Source organism: Nymphalis io, chromosome 28 (genome assembly GCF_905147045.1).
Source record: "Nymphalis io chromosome 28, ilAglIoxx1.1, whole genome shotgun sequence".
Classification (NCBI taxonomy): domain Eukaryota; kingdom Metazoa; phylum Arthropoda; class Insecta; order Lepidoptera; family Nymphalidae; genus Nymphalis; species Nymphalis io.
In genome coordinates, this window is record NC_065915.1 from 2429996 (window position 1) to 2451618 (window position 21623).

A 21623-nucleotide genomic window follows, 5' to 3' on the forward strand; every position below is an offset into this window, starting at 1 on the left:
AAGTAAATCGGACCTATAGTTTCGGAGATTTCTCGATGAGTCAGTCAGTGCTATTTCACTTATATATGTAATATGTTGGTTGCCTGGAAGAGATCGCTATGTAACAATACGACCCCCTAAGTTGTATGCTAAGGTTATATCCATGTGTTATGATTTTTGTGGTGTACAATAACCGACGGCGACCACGATCCAGAAGACGCAGCGTGGGCAGGCCCCGTACAAGGTGGACCGACGACATAGAAGGAGTCGCGGGAAGCCATTTGATACGGGCAGCGCAGGACCGGTCAAAATGGAAATCCTTAAGGGAGGCCTTTGTCCAGCAGTGGACGTCATTCGAGATGAGATTTCTGAGAGATGAGATGATGTACAATAAAGTATATTACAGAAAGTAAATACTTACTTCATCACTGTCGTTCGCTTCGTAGTCATACATGGCAATGTAAACTCTCTGAAACAAATTATATTAACATATTATATACAAATTAGTAACTGTCTCTTCAAACAGACCACCTAATTATGTTTGCGTGGTCTATCGACGGCTTTACAGCTCGGGGTCCTGAGCTCAAAACCAGAGTTTGGTCATTAAAAAGTTTTTGCGTTTACTGAATTCTCAATAGCAGCCCGATTCCCGAGGTTGGCTTTGTTAATATTCCCGTGCTGAGAGCTCGTGAAGTCATCCGTTTTGCCTGCACCTGTTTTTCTCTGGTCGTGTGGAATTGCCTTCGCATCGGATTATGATACTTCAAATCAGAGGTCTTTGAAAATCGCCTCAGAGACAAGTCGGTCAGGAGGACATCATATACAAGCTAATCGCCCCGGCTTCGCACGGATAGTAAAAATCCGTTCTTAGTGAGCGTCTATGTCGGGAAGCAGTAACTGTGACAATTAAAATTTCAATTCAATCGGGCGGATAGTTTAGGAAATTTCGTGATGAGTGGTATTTCGCTTATATATATAAAACTAATTAATGCTTTTTATAGTCTTATTTGCCTTGTAAGATGTGATCTGTCGGTGGTCGGGTAATACCTGATTGTGGTGGTTTGAAGCGCGATGGTTTTGCTGTTCGTTAGCAAGTGGGTCGAGGTCGGTGACGCGACCGATGTGCCGGCTACTCTGCTGCTGCTGCTGCTGCTGCTGCTGTTGTTGTTGTTGCTGCTGCAGGACTTGATGCGCACCTGACAATTACATGTACGATGACCGAATTAAATTAATGTCTCAGAAAAATTAGGACCTGTGTCTCTTTTGTTGTCACATCATTTAGATGATATTTTATTTAATAAATAAAAAAATATAAATAATTGCCGTTTTTAACTACTCTTAGGAAGGTAGCAGAAGAAATATTCCAATGGTAACCTTCCATAGATCAACACCATTTCAACCATCAATTTTACCAACGGCAGGAACTAAGATGTTATGTATCTTATGTATTTAATTACACTGGCTCACTCACCGTTCAAAACGCAACATAGGAAAAATAAACATGTAGGTAGTTGATAGTATACCTCATTTGTAAAAAACATTATTGATTCCTTGACGGTTTATCTCGGTAAAATGTACATTCCAAAATTTTTAACTTAACGTTTAACTTAATCCTGTATAATTACTTACCTGCTTGAGCAATGTATACTTATTTTTCGTTGAAAGCGTTTCGTAACAATACATTTATATATAATATACACAAGTTCAACAAAGTAGAAGTAGAAAAGTGAAATAACAGAGAGGGGAAATGTATAATATTTAAGTGTTTTCTTATATAAAATAGATAGGCTCACCGTCCATAGACATTGGCACAATCCTTGCATCGCCAATGCACCACAAACCTAGATAACTAAGATGTTATGTCCCTTGTGGCTGCAGTTACATTAACTCACTCATCTTTCAAAAACCTGGGTTAACCTACCCAGACGGGTACAAAAGCCTACCAAGTAAAGTTAGTGTACATAAATTATAGTAAGTCAATGACGTCACCACATGTATCAGAATTTCATGCGACACATTCAGGCTTTCTCGAGACGTTGTCCTTCACCGCCGAGTATATGAAATAAAAACACATGAATTCAAAACTCGTAAAGTAATGGCGTTTTTATGTGTTTTATGTGTTCTATTAAAATTCACGTGTTCTTGCCACTGAATTTTCTCTCCTCTAATATAAGTATACATATATATATATATATTTATATGTATAAACATATAAAACGAAACAAATACCCAACACCACACAAATATAGCATGAAAAACAAAAAAAAAACTTTATAAGTGTTAATTATATTTTATATATTGCAACATTTAAGAAAAAATACCGATGCAATATAAAGCGTTTCCTATCCAACTCTTTTGGAACAGCAAAGTCGAAACTCGACGTAGAACTCGATCGTGACATGAGTCAATGTTCACCAGATGTTTAAGGGATCCGCTTTAAAATAGCGTCACACTGTAAGATTAACATTTCACGAGAAGTCCGAGCATCGAGTGTCAAATTTGTTACGGAATATCTTTGCAGCTGTGAAGTAAATACATACGGAAAGTGTGAGAAAGAGAAAGCGATGTGTTGTGCGGTTCAGATCTAGAGATAGAAGACAGGTGTCAGCAATGTCACTTTGTCTCTTTCTAGAGATGTCATATGATAATTCAAATTCGAGTTTTTTTTTTATATTAACATTATTTTGAAATGCGATTTAAATACATCGATACATATGGAACTTATGTACGTTCTATGATAATTCAAGTTACGAGTTATTGAGAGCTTATTGATTTGACTATTCTCTATGTCTATGGGAATATTTTTTTTTAACAGTGAAGCGAGACGTCCAAATGGATTTCGTCATTTATAATTATTGTTAATTCGATTCGAATTTTAAAAACTTTTCGTTGTTGAATCTGTACTTTATATAGACAAATATAACTCAGCGACGTAATTGTACATTTAATTTTGTCAAACATATACAGATAATTTAAAAGGATATTTTTTTTTTGTTCTTTTAATCTTTATTCTCTGAAAAGACACGAAGACACTGTACAATAGAGCCTAATAAAGAGATATCAATTTATATTACTCGATAAATAGAAATTAAATAAGTCAATAGGTTCTATCAATAAGTTTGTTATGGAATGTCATAATTTTTTTTAAGTCAAAAAATCACTAAATGATCAATACATAAGAAACTTATGTACGTACTATGACTATTCAAATGTTACAACTTTTTTTTTTTTTCTTCATATTAATATTATTTTAAAATTCGAATGCGATTTAAAATGTGGCTACGTCCATTTAGTCATCGGCCTTTTTGATTCCGTTCTACAACTTAAGTAACCGCAATACCTAAATACGTACCTCGCTTCCCTTCATTGGAACTGTTATAAATCAAAGTAGCTGACGCCCTCTGCGTGTTCGGAGGCTGTCTCGGACCATCGCTCAGAGGATCGTAATCTTGAATCCTACCAATCTTCTGGTTACCATAACTCTGATACTGATTTGCATTCTGTGGATAGTTCTCGTATTTTGGTTGTGAATAATATTCGTCCTGGCGATACTCCGGTTGGTACTGACGATGAGACTGCGCTACTGGTGTCTGGTAGTGGTTCTTCGGTGGCAGATTCGGCGGTGGTAAGTTCGGTGGTAGCATTTCAGTGGCGTAATTTTCGATTTGTTGGTGGTAGTTATCGTTGGTGGCTACGTCTAGCGCAAGCAGACACGTTAATGGATGATGTATTAACACTCAATGTTGACCAAGAAGTATTTAATGCGAATAAATAATATGTATTAATCGTATATGGCAATTTAACTAATTAACTAACGTTGTTGGTTTAGTGACTAGCCTATAAGGCTGTCGTTCAATCTTTTGGAGTTCAAACCCTGGGTCGGACTAGAAACAAAATTGTGTTTTTCTGGCAAGATCTCAGTGTTTGTATGCACCCCGGTGTGTGAATGTTGGAAATCAGAATGGAATTCCATTGAACCGGCACATAAATTCATTCAGATCGTATTGGATTATTGCGCTATCAGATTATGGGGGTGAGGAAATAAATTGTGCATTTGTGTTTGTGCGAAAACTTGTTCGCTATAATATATCTTGAACATGTGACCGAATTTTATTTTCAGAATGACCGCTGTAACCGAAATCAGTCAAGAGGACATCACCATCATTATCATGGTTGTACTTTAAGACCAGTTCGAATAATATTTGCACCAGCTCTATTTATTGAGGAAGATTAAAGGAAATAAAAACAAACCTTACAATTTGAGTAGCAAGCAAAACCTGACAGTTTCCAAATAAATCTTATCAGAAAAACCCAATATTTTACCATTGACCCGACCCGGTGTTGGAAGTCATTTTTATTAGTCTTTAGCTTTATAAGTGAGCCAATAATACGAGGCAACGTTCAACCACACAGCCAGATAAATATAATGATTACGGCATTATTGCGTTGTAATATTTCTTGGTCAGACATTAGATGATCAACATAAAACAATGATTCAATATTACAACCATTAGTCATATAATCAATGGCGGTGAGTCCCACGACCAAGAACACAATGGAATTGTGCGAAATGGAGATTCTGTGTCACAACAATTAATTAACACACGAGAAAAAAAAGGTTGCCAAATATTTAAAGAATCACGTGTACTTGTTGTTCGTGGACAATTGCATGTTTAAAATTGCACATGTGCACGTCAAGGGAATTCAGCTGTGCTTGAAATTGTACAAGTGATTTTTTGATTTTGAAATATTAAAATGTTTTTTTTCACTTTTGACATTTGGCAATATTGTGGTGATATAATGTGTACACTGGCAACCACGGAGTGAAATTACAACATTTAAAAATCCATAACCAAGCGACATGTGCATGTTTCACTTACCCACGATTTCTCCGTTCTCGTTTATCTGCCTCTGTTTTTCCATCTGCGCCTTCTTCTCCAAGTCCCCGTGATACGCGACATTGCTGATTATTTTTGTGTTCGCCTTGATTCTGAGGGTTTCTGGATCATCTGCTACCTGGAAACGAATGGAATTTGACTGACGTTAGATACTGAGATATTAGAGTGAGATTTTGATTCTATTTTTGTAAATTTATAATTAGAATAAATGATCCATTTGATGATGAATATATGTTATATTTTCCATAAACTTTGGCATTGTACAAGTCTAGTTGATTGTCTAAGTTAACCGAAAATATTCCATTGCTGGGCATAATCCTCCATTACTTTTGAGACGAAGGTTTGGAGCTTATTTCAGGACGCCGCTCCAATGCGAGTTGATTATACATGGATTCACATGTGGCATAATTTCATCCAGAAAGTTTTCTCAAGATTTCCTTCACCGCCGAGCACGAGATGAAATAGATACACTTAATTAAGCCCATTAAGATACAGTGGTGTTTGTTTGGGTTTGAACACAATTTGACCTAGCTACTGGACCATATCGGTTCATTTCATTTTGATCTTTACAAGCATTTTAAAGCGGGTTGGCTATCCTACACAGCGATTCAATATGAATTTTGACATTAATTTTCAATTACGAACGTTTTTTTGCGATCAATCTTTTTCTCATTTCATCCTTAAACTCAAAATCAAAAGGATTTATTTAAGTAAGCTTTACAATAAAACGTTTATACTAGTTGTCGTTTTCTGTTAAAACTTATATATGGTATGTATTATGCAATACAAATGATCAAAATTAAGTGTCAACCGACTTCCAAAAGATTAAGAAGCAGATCCTTGTAAGTCTCCAACTCTCCTTCATGCAATGTCCTAGATCGTTCCACGTTATGTGTCATCATTCGTGCTGACAATTAAATTGACTGACTGCAGCGCTCGATAAGAACTGAACTGAAGAACTCGCTGCGTAAATTACTCGTGAAATATTTAAAACCGTCTCGCTTTACGGTGACGGTACGGTGATACGCTATTTTGTCGCGTATATCCTTTAATTCTTACAATTATTATAGTCAATGTCGCATATCACTTTCAAACGTTACACGACTGATTTCAGCGTCGAGTTTCTCTTTACGAAATAGCTCCACAGTTTTTTTTTAATTGTTCATCTTATTGTTTGTTACCTGTGTGAATTTCCCCTTACTCTTCTCGAAGTCAGCGTGGTATTTGACGTTGCTCTGTAATTTTGTATTCTCAGCTATCCGCTTCAGTTCCGGCGTTTCCGCCATTGTTGTGTGCTTCGCCTTCGGGACATGTCTGTGAAGAAATATATTGTGGTTTAGAATTAGGAGAAATACGAAAGTATTACCATAACCGAGACAGGTCTAAAATGATGTATGAGATTCATATCTGTATGAACTATATTTCTCATAACTTGTTCAAGCTGTTATGAGATAACTTCAGGCGCAGAACCAAATGCTTTACGTGCTTTGCGAGGCATTAGAAAGTAAAGACTATACTTAATCTTCTCTCGGGATGCTACCGAGAATATCATAATATAAAACCATAATAACTGTCTATTTGCCCGATTTTATCCAACTGCGCAGAACATATTATAATGCAAAAGTGTGTGATGGAATGACTATTCCATACGACCGAAAGAGTTACGGCGCAGGACCAACGGCTTTACGTGCTTTCCGAGGCACGGGAATGTACACACTTCTAACTTCTAGACTTCGGGCTGCTACTGAGGATTGCTAAAATTTTTGTGACCCGATCTGGGGTTGGAATCCAGGACCTCGGGATTTGCGGCTTTATATTTAGCCACTAGACCAACGAGGCAGTCAATAAACATTAGACAAACGACTTGTTTAATATTTTGTTCAATTCAATATTTTTTTATTATATATCATATATAATGATATATAAACAGCTTTCATGTTGTCATTTATATATGTAAAGAAATATTTGTATTTGTATTTTTTTAATGTTTGATAAGTTTTCATTGATACTGGCATTTATGTTTTGTGTAATAGTTTATAATAGATAATAAAAAAAAATTGAAATGATATTTAAAAAAAGATTTGATGTTTTATAAAAATAATTATTGAGTAAGATAAGTAATAAAGAATTGTGAGGAAAAACGAAATAATAAACTTTAAATGTCGTTTTTTTGGATACCTAAAGCAACCTCAAGTTTATTTTTTTCTAATCCTTAAGATAATAAAATAATGTTAAAAATAATAATTATTATTATTTTTAATATTACTATCTTAAGGATTATATAACATAGATATATTATATGTTATATAATATATCTATAACATATATATATATATATATGTTATAGATATAAAATCTATAAAGCTATGTCTAACTGCACTAATATTACGTCATCAAAAATTATGCCTCTTCATCAATTAGGCAGTTGGTTATCTGTACACACTGAAGGCAAAAACATTTGCGCTGGTATACTGATAATATGAAAATGATATCGCGAGTATATTGCCAACAAGTCTTATGCGTAATTTAACGCGCTGTAATCCTTTGATGTAACGAAAACACCGCCATCTGAGATAACCTCTAATGGCTGACTATTAATCGCCAGCAAATAACTACCTAGTAATATTATTAACGCGATATTGTACGCGTGATGACGCAGATGTTGCGGTAGCATAACAAAGAAACACACGGTTTTAAGTATAAAAGTTTTAGCGGTTGATTAGTTAAACAATTATGTGTCTTCTTCTTTCGAATGACAAACTAATTATGACAGAAAGAGAGAAATCACTTACAACGTTTATAAGTAAGGCCGACACATTCTAACCGCGTCTATAACAATCTTGAGGAGGGATACGAATGAGAGCATTCTTAAAGAAAGTCCAAATGAAATAAAGCTGTATACACATTGTCGATTGACATACTAAATCTTACAGTAAATAATCCTAATATATATAAATATATTACGTCTGTTGGTTTGTCCTTCTTTTATGTACCAACGAAGCCACATCTGCCTAGATATTTATAAATATAATAAACCGTAACAGCCTGTGAATGTCCCACTGCTGGGCTAAAGGCCTCCTCTCCTCTTTTTGAGGAGAAGGTTTGGAGCTTATTCCACCACGCTGCTCCAATGCGGGTTGGTAGAATTCACATGTGGCAGAATTTCACGATGTTTTCCTTCACCGTAAAGCACGAGATGAATTATAATTACAAATTAAGCACATGAAAATTCAGTGGTGCTTGCCTGGGTTTGAACCCACGATCATCGGTTAAGATTCACGCGTTCTTACCACAGGGCCATCTCGGCTATAATAAAGCACTATATAAATATAATAAAGCACTATATAAACATAAAGTAAACCTGGTGTCTGTATATTGAATAAATTTATCAAAAACAATTGTGAGCTATAAAAAAAAACGAGTAACATAATACGAAATAGCATTTTTTTGACAATATAATCGTAGTAAAACGGGGGCGAATTCGCCAGCACCATCTAGGAGTTGATAGACCAGAGAGTGGCATAGGCATTATCTTCTAAAATAAGAACAAAGCCGTGAGTAAATACTAATGTTATAATTAGATATTTAACACAAAAATTTTTTAGCTATTTTAAAATGACAGCTAAAAAGAAATCGTTGAAATGCCGTCTCGGATGGTACCACTCACTCACCAGTGATACACCACAACACTGTATTGTTGTCTGTTTGGAAAGTGGAAGTTTGGAGTCTGTTTGGTCTGCTTTGAAAGGTAAGTGAGCCAGTTTAATTAAAGGCACAAGGTTAGTCACATTAACGAGCCGGCGGAGGCGGGTCGGGGGCAAGTGAAGCCTATGTGTTAAGTCTATATATAATCTATATCTATTCTAAATTTCATGCAAATCTGTACACTAATTTTTGCGTGAAAGAGTAACAAATACATCCATCTCTTTCCTCATACACAAGAAAGAGGTAGTTAGTTAGCGGTATGACTGCATAAGAAAGACACCGTTTCCCGTCACGGCATACGAGTCGGTGACATCCCCGATGTGCGCCAATAATTCCACACCAAAATAAAATCCAATAATAATAGATAAATCGACGAGAATAACTTATTAATAAAACAAATAGTAAACAAAGTTTCACTACCGGAACAAACATGACCCACATAAAACAAAGACAAAGTCATGACATAATGTGCCATAATCGTACGGAAACAGAACATTAATGACATACGTTTGTATGTACTATGCATAACAATAAATTTTGAAAAATAAACTAAACGAAATTCGACCTTAAACATATAGCATTAGAGTACATTTTTGGATCAACTTTCATAATAATGATTTGAACATTTGAAATGACCGATTTTATTCGGTAATTTCAATGCTCAAGTATAATTTCTATTGTAACTAATGAACTGTACTTCCTTTGTATAAGAACTACTTTGGAATAGCAAATATTGTTACAAATGAATTATTTTTTGACTGTTATTACCAAAGAATAAGGTTCAAATTCGTATCGCTCCTAAAATAGAATCATTCACGTACACCTTCAAGGTTTTGAATTATGGACTCTATATCCGTACAAATATGGTTGAAAATCGTTTAACTTAGAAGACTTAAGACATTGACAACGGATGCCAGCTTGTGTAAGACTTTTTATTGGTCACCACTTTCATTTTTATTACATACATGTGATTGTTACTAAGCACAATTATTTGTGCACTTATTATGAATATAAATTGTTTATGGACACTTAGGATGTTACGGCTAACGAGCCGGATGCCCTAGTTTAACTACAACGAAGATTGCGGGTTTAAATCGAGCATCGTGATTTAATGTGTTTAATTTGAATCGAGAATGAATCTCGGGCCCAGCGATAAAGGATTATAAGTGTCTAATGAAAAACTGACAAATATCTATTATCCAATTCATGGGGAGCAGTGTAATGGAATAACCTCCTAACCTTATTGATGAAGCGAGACGGCTCAGTGGTTAGAACGTGTGTATTAAACGATGATCGCGGGTTCAAAACCCGGGAAGAACCTCTGCATTTAAAGTAAAACATTCACGTATCTGACGTAACACACTATATCCCAATAATCCTTGATGGATCAGCGTGTTGTGACTGTAAGTGTATAATTATTAGCGATATATTCACTTTCTCCATCTATATCATTTGGTATGACCGGCGCGTAGTCGTACGATCACACTATCACACACACACACTCATCACACTCGTCCGTTTTACGTAGTAACTCGTTTTACAAAACAAAAACACATATTCTCTCTCTCTCTCTCTCCCTCTCTCACACAGACACACACAAATGAGGAACAATATACGCACAAATGTCAACATCTTATTTATAATATGACAGTTATTTCAATATATTTTTATTAGAAGATTAATGAATAAATCAGAATTTTTCCAATGAAATGACTACTGAAATTTGTCCGTGATATTGTATAAAATTAAGACGATTGACTAAAGTCCCGGTAATTATAATGTTAATTATAATTTCACGGCTCATTAAGGGAGCAGAATGGATAGAAAATGGTGGGTTACTACGCTCCCGTAGTAGTGAGCGTAGTTCGAGATTGAAAGAAGGCATCAGTACAGTACAGTAATAGCCTGTTAATGTCCCACTGCTGGGCTAAGGCCTCCTCTCCCTTTTGAGGAGAAGGTTTGGAGCTTATTCCACCACGTTGCTCCAATGCGGGTTGGTAGAATACACATGTGGCAGAATTTCAACGAAATTAGACACATGAAAGAAGGCATCAAGGCTTGCTATTATACGAAATAGTAGTTCACGAGAGTAGAGCGATGTTTGCTTTACACAAATATGAGTTGAAAACCGCTTCTCCGCTATATATAGGTAATCCAAATTTACAATTTTTTTAAACTACTGGTGGTAGAGCTTTGTGCACTGGTGGTAGAGCTTTGTGCAAGCTCATCTGGGTAGGTATCACCCACTCATCAGATATTCTACCGCAAAACAGCAATACTTGATATTGTTGTGTTCCGGTTTGAAGGGTGAGTGAGCCAGTGTAATTACAGGCACAAGGGACATAAAATCTTAGTTCTCAAGGTTGGTGGCGCATTGGCTATGTAAGCGATGGTTGACATTTCTTACAATGCCAATGTCTAAGGGCGTTTGGTGTCCACTTACCATCAGGTGGCCCATATGCTCGTCCGTCTTCCTATTTTTATTTTTATAAAAAAAACTTATTTCAAGGGCAAAGGTTTTCAGGTTTAAAAACTTTATTATCTCATAATGCTGTATTCATTAAATTAAAAAGGTAAATAGTTATGTTGTTTAATTTATTTATTAACCTTTCTATTCAACCTTTTTGACCTCCCCACTTGTATAATAGACCTAAGACATACGGGCGCGTGCGTCATTATCAGGCCTATATCTAACAATGAAAGTTGATCGTACAGAACAATGTATCAGATAAAAATTGTATGTAATTTTATGACCCACGTTTTATAGTTTTTACATTAACATTGTCTAATATAGAAAACGTAAACGTAAACGTAACAGCCTGTGAATGTCCCACTGCTGGGCTAAAGGCCTCCTCTCCTCTTTTTGAAGAGAAGGTTTGGAGCTTATTCCACCACGCTGCTCCAATGCGGGTTGGTGGAATACACATGTGGCAGAATTTCAGTGAAATTAGACACATGCAGGTTTCCTCACGATGTTTTCCTTCACCGTAAAGCACGAGATGAATTATAAACACAAATTCAGCACATGAAAATTCAGTGGTGCTTGCCCGGGTTTGAACCCACGATCATCGGTTAAGATTCACATGTTCTTACCACTGGGCTATCTCGGCTCTTGTCTTTCTTGTAGATTTTTCTTAGTAATCATTATTATTTTTCAAACTCCCTCCCTGTTTTGAAAAATTGTTTCCTATCATTGAACAAGTAAAAAAACAAATCAGAAACATTTTCATGTTAAAAATACCGATGTTACGATTTTTATAAGCGTCATTAATTTGTTGGCTTATTATATTAAAGTATATTACTTTGTTCAGTTTTTTAAGAAGTTTTTTTGTAGTTTCATATTTTTACTTGTCATAGTTAATATTTTAATTATATTTTTTAATAAAATTAAGCTGATATGGTATTGTTTTATGGACTTAAAGGTATGTTATAATTCTTATCTTGCATCTAGGTGCATTGAAAAGTTATATCTCTTTAATATTACTCATAATAATTATAATCTAAATTATATATTACTATGTACTTAAATATTTATTACCAAAATGTTAGAGGATTGCGCACTAAAACTTTACAGTTCTATTCTAATTTGTTAAATTCCAATTATGACGTAACTTGTCTAAGTGAGACTTGGTTACTTCCTAAAATCTTTGATGAAGAACTCTTCTATTCACGCTATAACGTGTACCGAAATGATCGTGACTATGAACTTCTAGGGGTAAGGGCGGTGGTACGCTTATAGCAGTACGTCGTGGCATCTATGTCGACATGCAACACTCGAGGACACCATTGTCTCATCCAGGTGCTGATATAACTTTTGTTAATATAGTGGTCGGACATGGTTCAAGTAAACAAAAAGTACGGCTTTTTTGTTGTTATTTCCCTCAAAATCATCACCACAATCAAGCCACATTTTTCGAATTCTTATCAAATTTAAATAACCCTTTCGATAAATATATTGTTGTAGGAGACTTCAACATATGAGATATTGTATGGTCACATAACTCTGAAAATACACTAGCTATCCAAAACCTATCCAAAAATAATTTAGTTATGCAACTATTTGCTTTTATTTCCTTCTCCGGCTGGTGTCAGTATAATGGGATTTTTAATGGTAAAAATAGACTATTGGATCTCGTTCTGTCTAACTGTAGTTGTTTGGTCGAAAGAGCTACACCATTATCTTTGCCTGAAGACGCTCATCATCCGACTTTTTCTGTGGTGATGGATATTATGTTGAATGATTCTAATTTACGTTATGCTCCTCGAATTGTTCGTCGCTTTCATGTTGCTAACTACAACGGAAATAACAATGAGTTAAATAATATTGATTGGGTGGAACAATTCGAAACATGTGATATAATTAACGCAGTAGATAAGTTTTATTTAATAGTTAATAATATTGTAGATCGCTTTGTACCAGCTAAAACAGTATACGATATCAATTAATATCCTGTATGGTTTAATAAGTGTTTAATTAAATTGATTAAAATGAAATTACAAGTACATAAACGATGGAAAATTTATGGTCATATTAGTGAAGACGAAAGTCTTCAACCAATGCGTCTTACCTGCCATGACATACGGTGCCGAAACGTGGACACTAACTGCGGGACTAGTCCACAAATTCAAAGTCGCTCAGCGTGCTATGGAGCGAGCTATGCTCGGAGTATCTTTGAAGGATAAGATCAGAAATGAGATTATCCGGAAAAGAACCGGAGTTACCGACATAGCTTGCAAAATTAGCAGGCTGAAGTGGCAGTGGGCTGGTCACGTATGTCGTAGGACCGATGGCCGTTGGATCAGACGAGTCCTAGAGTGGAGACCGCGAATCGTCAAGCGCAGCGTAGGGCTCCCTCCAGCCAGGTGAACCGACGACCTTAAGAAGGTGGCGGGCACCAACTGGATGCGGAAGGCGGAGGACAGGGAGCTTTGGCGCACTTTGGGAGAGGCCAATGTTCAGCAGTGGACAACGATTGGCTGTTGATTGATTGATTAGTGACTATGACAAATTTGCTGACCTTCGACACAGAACTAAATTGATGGAAAGAAAGTGTTATGATGTCTTTATTGCTAGGGCTGAAGATAATATTCATCACAGTTCCCGGAAATTTTAGTCTTTTATAAAATCAAAGAAAGGTAGTAATAACATACCTGACACCATGTTTCATGATAATTCTGTTGGCTCCGACGGTCCTTTCATCTCTAATCTATTTAGCAACTTCTTTAAATCAGTTTTTGAAGCAGATGTTGTGAATCAACCCGATATTGATACTTTAAACAAGCATGGTATTCAGTCCTTAATTAGTACTATTAATGTATCACGCCGTACCGTTGAAAGATATCTCTCAAAACTCGACTCATCTAAAGGCAGTGGCCCTGATGGATTACCTCCTATGTTTTTAAAACGATGCAGTAAACCTTTATCAATTCCTTTACATTTACTTTTTAACAAATCCATATATTCGGGCATAATACCACCTGTTTGGAAAAAATTCCTTACTGTTCCCATTTTTAAAAATGGAGATACGCATAATGTCAAAAATTATCGTGGCATTTCAATGTTATCAATCATACCTAAATTATTTGAGAAGATTATTTACGATACTTTGTTTCCTTTAATAAAACCTCTGCTCATTACCCAACAACATGGATTCGTGAATAAAAGATCAGTTGAGTCTAATCTAGTTGAGTTTCTCGATGTTGTTCTTTTAGCTATGGAGAGAGGACATCAGGTTGACGCTGTGTATACTGATTACTCAAAAGCATTTGATAAAATTCCACATTTGTTATTAATTAAAAAACTTGAATATATTGGTATACACGGTGATTTACTAAGATAACATCATATCTCCGTGACAGAACTCGAGCAGTTGCTGTCAAAGGACACATATCTAGTTTTGTCCCAATAACATCTGGGGTTTCTCAGGGCTCTCACCTCGGTCCCCTATTGTTTAACATTTTCATTAATGATATACTGAAAAAATTTCAAAATCCTAACATACTTCTATATGCCGATGATACAAAACTATTTAAAATCATAAAAAAAAGTGACGACTGCTCAAATTTGCAATATGATTTAGATATTTTAATGCAATATTATTCATCTAACGGCCTACATCTTAATTTTGATAAGTGTTATATAATAACATTTTCTAGAAAAAAAAATCCAATTTTATTTGATTTCATAATTTCCAACCATTTAGTTAAGAGGGTAACCGAGGTCAGGGACGTAGGAGTGCTTCTATTTTCATGTGCTTAATTTGTGATTATAATTCATCTCGTGCTTTACGGTGAAGGAAAACATCGTGAGGAAACCTACATGTGTCTAATTTCACTGAAATTCTGCCACATGTGTATTCCACCAACCCGCATTGGAGCAGCGTGGTGGAATAAGCTCCAAACCTTCTCCTCAAAATGAGGAGAGGAGGCCTTTAGCCCAGCAGTGGGACACTCACAGGCTGTTTCGGTTCGGTTCGGTTCGGTGAATAAAATTATCGCAAAAGCTTACAGTATGTTGGGTTTCATATTTCAATACATTTAATGTACTGTATAATTCGTATGCAAGATCTAATTTGGAATTCGCTTCATCGGTTTGGAATCCACAATACTCTAAGAAGATTAACGCGTAAATTTGGGTCCAATTCTATTAATAAGCTTAATATTTTGTCGCTTGAGAAACGAAGGGAATGCAAAGATCAGATTTTTCTTTATAAAATTGTAAATAATTTTGTCGATTCAATGTACCTAGTCAACAATATTTATTTCAAGTGTTCACATTCCATTGCCCGTTCAAAACATACCTTTTATGTCCCAATGTGTAGAACGAACTATGTTAAAAATCGCTTTTTGGTAAGAGCATGTGACAATTATAATAAACGCTACTCTAATATAGATATCTTTAAGGAAAATTTATTTAAGTTCTTAGAAGCCTTAAAAAACTGTATTTGTGATTAATATTCCTATATTTTTATTTGTTCTGCTTTTTAAATTACATTTTAAATAATTTTTCATATATTTTAATTAATTGTTAAATAACTTGTTATTGTTAGGTTCACTCCATGTTTGAATGTAAAAGTGGAAACTTTGTTGGCTTATGTGATACTTATTTTGTTACCAAATGTTTATGAATTATATTATGCTGTATGTTTCCCAAATAAAAATAAATAAATAAAATAAAATAAATTTACAAGTGATCAATATCGATATTTAAATATCGATATTTTTGTCTTTAATATCGATATGTCACCAATATCAATAAATACCAAGTAAGACTTGAAAACTAACATTAGACATAAATATTTTACAACAATATAAGAATTAATATTTGACAACAGTTTTTTATAACCGCCAATCCATTTATACCACGTTAAAATTACAAAACTCAACATTCAGTTAACAAAACGAAATATTGAAAACGATATCGAATTTAATAACGCAAGCTGTGCCTAATCAAGTGTAACTTTAACCGTTTTAATAGATTACTTGATCGATTACCTAAAATATATGATTCAGTGCACGCGATAAGTCATGTCCCTTAGACTTGTGTAATGGTATAAATAAACTGTACATGACGGAAACTATTGTGAAGTGCATAGTGCATACCATGTTAAAAGCCATTCCATTTTTAAAACGGAATAGGCACTTTTTTACCAATAAACTTCGAATTTGGTACCGTATCCATATACTTCTTTTAAGTTAAACGCATTTGGCAGCAATAGAATTAAAAAACAAAATTTACAATAATACACAAACAAACACAAGCACACACACAGACACAACCACCACTAAAATCACCAAAAGAAGAAGCAAAAAGAAGAGAAACACAAATCGATTACTTACGATTCGCAGTACGGCAGCTTCCCGTAGCCCTTGTAAGTTCTCATGTTGAGCGTCATCCCGCATTCTTGGCATTTGAAACAGCCTTTGTGCCACACCTGTGCCAAAAAAAAAAACGGTCATTGAATATTTTTTTGCTGTATTCTAGTATGTGGTCATTTCAATCACATGGTTTATTTAGTAACAGAACAGTAGCAGCAAGCAAATATCCTAAAAAATAAAAATCTTATATACCTTTGAGGAAATGGTTGGTTGCTTATTTTAATAACTAAGTTAGGTATTTGTGCAGACAAATCATCAATCATCACATCGCCAAACATCAATATTATGTATGACTGTGTTCCGCTTTCAAAGGTATTTAAATCTATAACATCTTAAATCGTTTCTCGGTTGGCAAGGCATTGATGGTTTCACGGTAGCATACGCCAGCGATCCCGTGGCGCTCGTCGTTAAGACGGAAAGGGTACCGCTGGTTTTTTAGTGGGTATCGCCTTGGACACCGGCGAGTTGTAAATATTCCCCCCCCCCCACTATTCCCGTGGGGGAACCGCGTAATGCGTTTTTCCAGCGTTAAAAATATGGCATTGATGGTTAAGAGTGCATCTAAAACTAGATAAATTTCAGATCACCGCGTCCCTATGAACACGCGATCTCATTTCTATGTTTTTTTTTCAAATTTACAAATTATTCTCATGGATATATGTAGTATAGTTCTTTTAACTATCACATCGTAATTAATACAAAGCGCTGTCAATTTGTTTCCGTAGTCCTCTCGTCTCGAAAGCGCCGCATCGACTGATTTTATAAATAAATAAATATGTATTTGAAGAGTGGGTGACATGCGATAGATATATTTTCGTGTGCTAAAAGCTTTTTAATGCTATAAAAATAAAACGAACGGATTTTTTATATTTATAATAAAACGAAGGAGCCCTATTATCTTGGTGTATATACATGTGTCGAATTTATATATATACAATAATTAATTGGAGCTTAACCTGATTAAAAAGTCGAGATTTTTTTATCTTGCCATAATTTTGAAACAAACTTTAAAAACTTACTTTATTATTATATACATATATACAGTTGCATGACCCCATTATAGTATAAACATAAAGCAGATTGTATTAAAGATAATTATTTTCGTAAATAGCCTACTGGTCCAGTTCGCAGGCGCTAACAATATAGCAATTAGGCAATGCGCCGGCGCACCGTATCGTACCATAAATGGGAGAATTGTAGAATTGATTATAACTGCTAACCCGTTATGGTGAAACCTTCGATCTGTTGTGGATTTTGGATTCCGTATTGTAATGAAGTTGTTACTACATTTAGTTTAAGAAATGTTTTGAACAATTATTCCAAGTATATAATCTAATAACAAAAAACTTATTGTCACGTCAATAGTCCAAATTTGAAGCGTGTGAAACTGCAAAGCGCAGCCACTTATATGATATATAATATTATTATATATCAATACTGGTGGTAGGGCTTTGTGCAAGCTCGTCTGGGTAGGTACCACCCACTCATCAGATATTCTACCGCAAAACAGCAGTACTTGATATTGTTGTGTTCCGGTTTGAAGGGTGGGTGAGCTAGTGTAATTACAGGCACAAGGGACATAAAATCTTAGTTCCCAAGGTTGGTGGCGCATTGGCTATGTAAGCGATGGTTGTCATTTCTTGCAATGCCAATGTCTAAGGGCGTTGGTGACCACTTACCATCAGGTGGCCCATATGCTCGTCCGCCTTCCTATTCTATAAAAAAAAATACCTTCTCCAAAACGCGCTGCGTCTTCTGGTATACATTTTACGTGTATTGGTTTAGAATTATTTTCAGTTATACGTTACAATAAACAACCTCTCCTCATTCGTTTCGATATAAACACAACTAGCGGCCAAACTTATAAGCCTTGCATAGCGGCTGTGTAGTTTACCACACTCTTTCTGTAATTATTGATTTGACATTTAAAAGAAATCTCAAATCTCGGGTCGAGGTAATCATTTTTATCTCTTCCCTCCTGTTGAACAGGCGTCTGAACTGTATTGTTAATATTCTGTGCAAGAAAACACGTATGAGCATTAAAAAAAATCATTATTACATAAGAGCCTACAGAAAAAGTATATATTATAAGAATATACGAGTGTTGGAATGAAGTGCATCTTTGCTCATACACTTCATACATTAGAAAGAAAAAAAGGTTATAGAAATATCCTAACCTTATTTTTAAATTGTTCTTACGATTTCGTTTACAATATTAAATCTTCATATATATTATTGTTGGTGAATCTTATAATAATGTTATACTACTGAACTTCTGAACGTCTCGCTCGATTGAGGTCATTGACACAGTATAGCTGTTTCGTTGACAAAATGGGTCATGGCTAGGAGCCGCTGTAGTCAAATTATTGTTTAGATATAAATCAAGAATCAGTTAAAAATACAAATCAAAAAATCATCCAATAAAATGGATATAGCAAGCGAGCCAGTGTAATTTCAAGCACAAGGATCATATCATCTTATTTTCCAAGTTTGGTAGCGCATTATTATTATTATTATTGTATAGTATAGGTAGGCAGACGAGCATATGGGCCACCTGATGGTAAGTGGTCACCAACGCCCATTGGTCTTGTAAGAAATGTCAATGCGCCACCAACCTCGGGAACTAAGATGTTATGTCCCTTGTGCCTGTAATTACACTGGCTCACTCAACCTTCAAACCGGAACACAACAATAACAAGTACTGCTATTTTGCGGTACAACATCTGATGAGTGGGTGGTACTTAACCAGACGAGCTTGCACAAAGCCCTGCCACCAGTTAGTGATGTAAGGTATAGTTTATTGTGTTTGGCAGTAGAATTGTAATGAGTACCTAGATAGGCTTGCCATACATCTGCCAAACTTGGACAAACATCTTCCCAAACCGTGAAACCTAAGACGGCTTGCAAACTTATTTCAAACTTGCTTATTATATTTTTCCTGTACTCTACTATCGTGAAACAACAAAATATGCGTCAGGTTACAGAAATAGATTAGTTCGTGCCGTTTTCCCTTATACATAGCTGTTTGTTTCGTCGTTTGAGGAATGTTGAATAAAATTACTAATAAATATAAAATTATGCAATATTATTAAATATTATGTAATTTATTCAGTTTAAATTTACATTCAATATAAATAAATATATAAACGGTGTGGTATGTATGTACCTTAAGAAGCTGCGAGAGATTTACTTTGTCAGAAATTGCATAAACAAATATATTCAACTGAATTTATACAAAGTTTTGGTGCAAATTAATCAACTTTTAATATGAATCGATTACATGGAATCGATTTTATATACTGAACTGATTTCAAACACACGCAAGATGATAATTCTCTCAGTTTAATATAACATCATATAATATAATACATAGTTCGATTTCGTAAGAAACATCTTATCTTATCAAGGCATTAGCGATCCTCTTAAACGCGTGCCCAAGAGTATAATTATAACTATAAGATAAAATATTTTTTTAATAACAAGGGTCCGGATACACGTATCGTTTTAAGCAGTTAATCAAAGAAAAATTACATTAACAAATTACCTTCAATTATCTTGAACCGAGAAATGCACGTGAGAGAAATGGAAATGTTTCGCTCAATCGTTACATTGAAACGTTGCAATTTAATTCCACCTTGAATCGTAACTCCAATCGCACCGAAAGATATTCACTTCGAACGGATCATTTTGTTTTAAACATCATATAAACCCAGTAGCTATTTTTATAAACGGCTTAATAAGTTATCATTTAACTTAAAACTTATGGATATGAAATGTATTTTTAACATAGGTAATTAAAGTAATTATTGATTGACTAGCGTCTTCAAGATCCATACACGATATACACGCATAAGTACGATTTATAATTCCCACGAACCCTATGTCATACAATTCGAAAGTACTTAAAAGAACCCACTTATATTTTGTTGTCATAACAATCAAGGTAAGACTCAATGGATATGAGTGTTATACTCACATATACATATAAAATAACTGTCGATCGCAGATTTTTCTAAAACCCAGTTTCAATTTTAATCCGAATAAATTAAACTGGAGATTAAACTCACGTTTGTATTTAGCGGTATCAGCTCTACGTCGACCTTAGACGCCATCTGTGACGCCATCAAACCGGGTCACAGTGCAGTCTACTTTCTAGGCATCTGCGTTTTTACAACAAATGTTTCTTTCTAATAAATATACTGTTGGTAGAGCTTTGTGCAAGCACATCTGGGTAGGTACCACCCACTCATTAGATATTTTACCACAAAACAGCAGTACTAGGTATTGTTGTTGAGTGAGCCAGTGTAATTACAGACACAAGGGACATAACATCTTAGTTCCCAAGGTTGGTGGCGCATTGGTGATGTATGCGATGCTTAACATTTCTTACAATGCCAATGTCTATGGGCGTTGGTGAACACTTATCATCAAGTGGCTCATATGCTCGTCCGCCTTCCTATTCTATAAAAAAATAACATACATTTTTGTAAAGGAAGAAAAAAGACAACACTAGTATTAAAACTTACATATTTACTTATTACGTTTTAAGAAGAAAAGTTAAGTTGCATATATATGTATTGTCTTAGTAACAGCCTTTTAATGTCCCACTGCTGGGCTAAGGCCTCCTCTCCCTTTTGAGGAGAAGGTTTGGAGCTTATTCTACCACGCTGCTCCAATGCGGGTTGGTAGAATACACATGTGGCATAATTTCAATGAAATTAGACACATGCAGGTTTCCTCACGATGTTTTCCTTCACCGTCAAGCACGAGATGAATTATAAACACAAATTAAGCACATGATAATTCAGTGGTGCTTGCCCGGGTTTGAACCCACGATCATCGGTTAAGATGCACGCGTTTTAACCACTAGGCCATCTCTGCTAATTACTATTAGTATTGTCTTACTGTTAAGTAACTAGTAAGTAACAAACGTCACATAGTGATATGCGACATTGACCGTAATAATTATAACATTACAATAACACACGCATCAAAATCGTATATCAACATAAGTCGGTTGTCAACATTTCACGGGTGAAAGATTAAGATAGTTCTCACAGAGTAGCACCGATGTGCTTTATATACAAGTTTCCTCGCAATATTCTTCACCACGTCCTATATGATGTATACACACACATTAAGCGTTGCTTGCCTGGGTTCGAA

The 21623-nt window shown here is 35.2% G+C and overlaps 1 protein-coding gene across 2 annotated transcripts in view; it reads right to left on the reverse strand.

Moving 5' to 3' along the window:
• The window catches only part of LOC126779105 (LIM and SH3 domain protein Lasp), a 38528-nt gene that overhangs the window by 3123 nt on the left and 13782 nt on the right, over positions 1-21623 (reverse strand). The window contains exons 2-7 of one of the 2 annotated variants that reach the window (XM_050502946.1): positions 16422-16516; positions 6059-6191; positions 4860-4995; positions 3332-3676; positions 1027-1175; positions 401-448 (exon numbers count right to left, since the gene is read on the reverse strand). In XM_050502946.1, the coding sequence (XP_050358903.1) occupies positions 401-448; positions 1027-1175; positions 3332-3676; positions 4860-4995; positions 6059-6191; positions 16422-16516 (906 nt within the window). The remainder of the gene's footprint in view (positions 1-400; positions 449-1026; positions 1176-3331; positions 3677-4859; positions 4996-6058; positions 6192-16421; positions 16517-21623) is intronic. The other variant, XM_050502947.1, reaches the window with a different exon arrangement.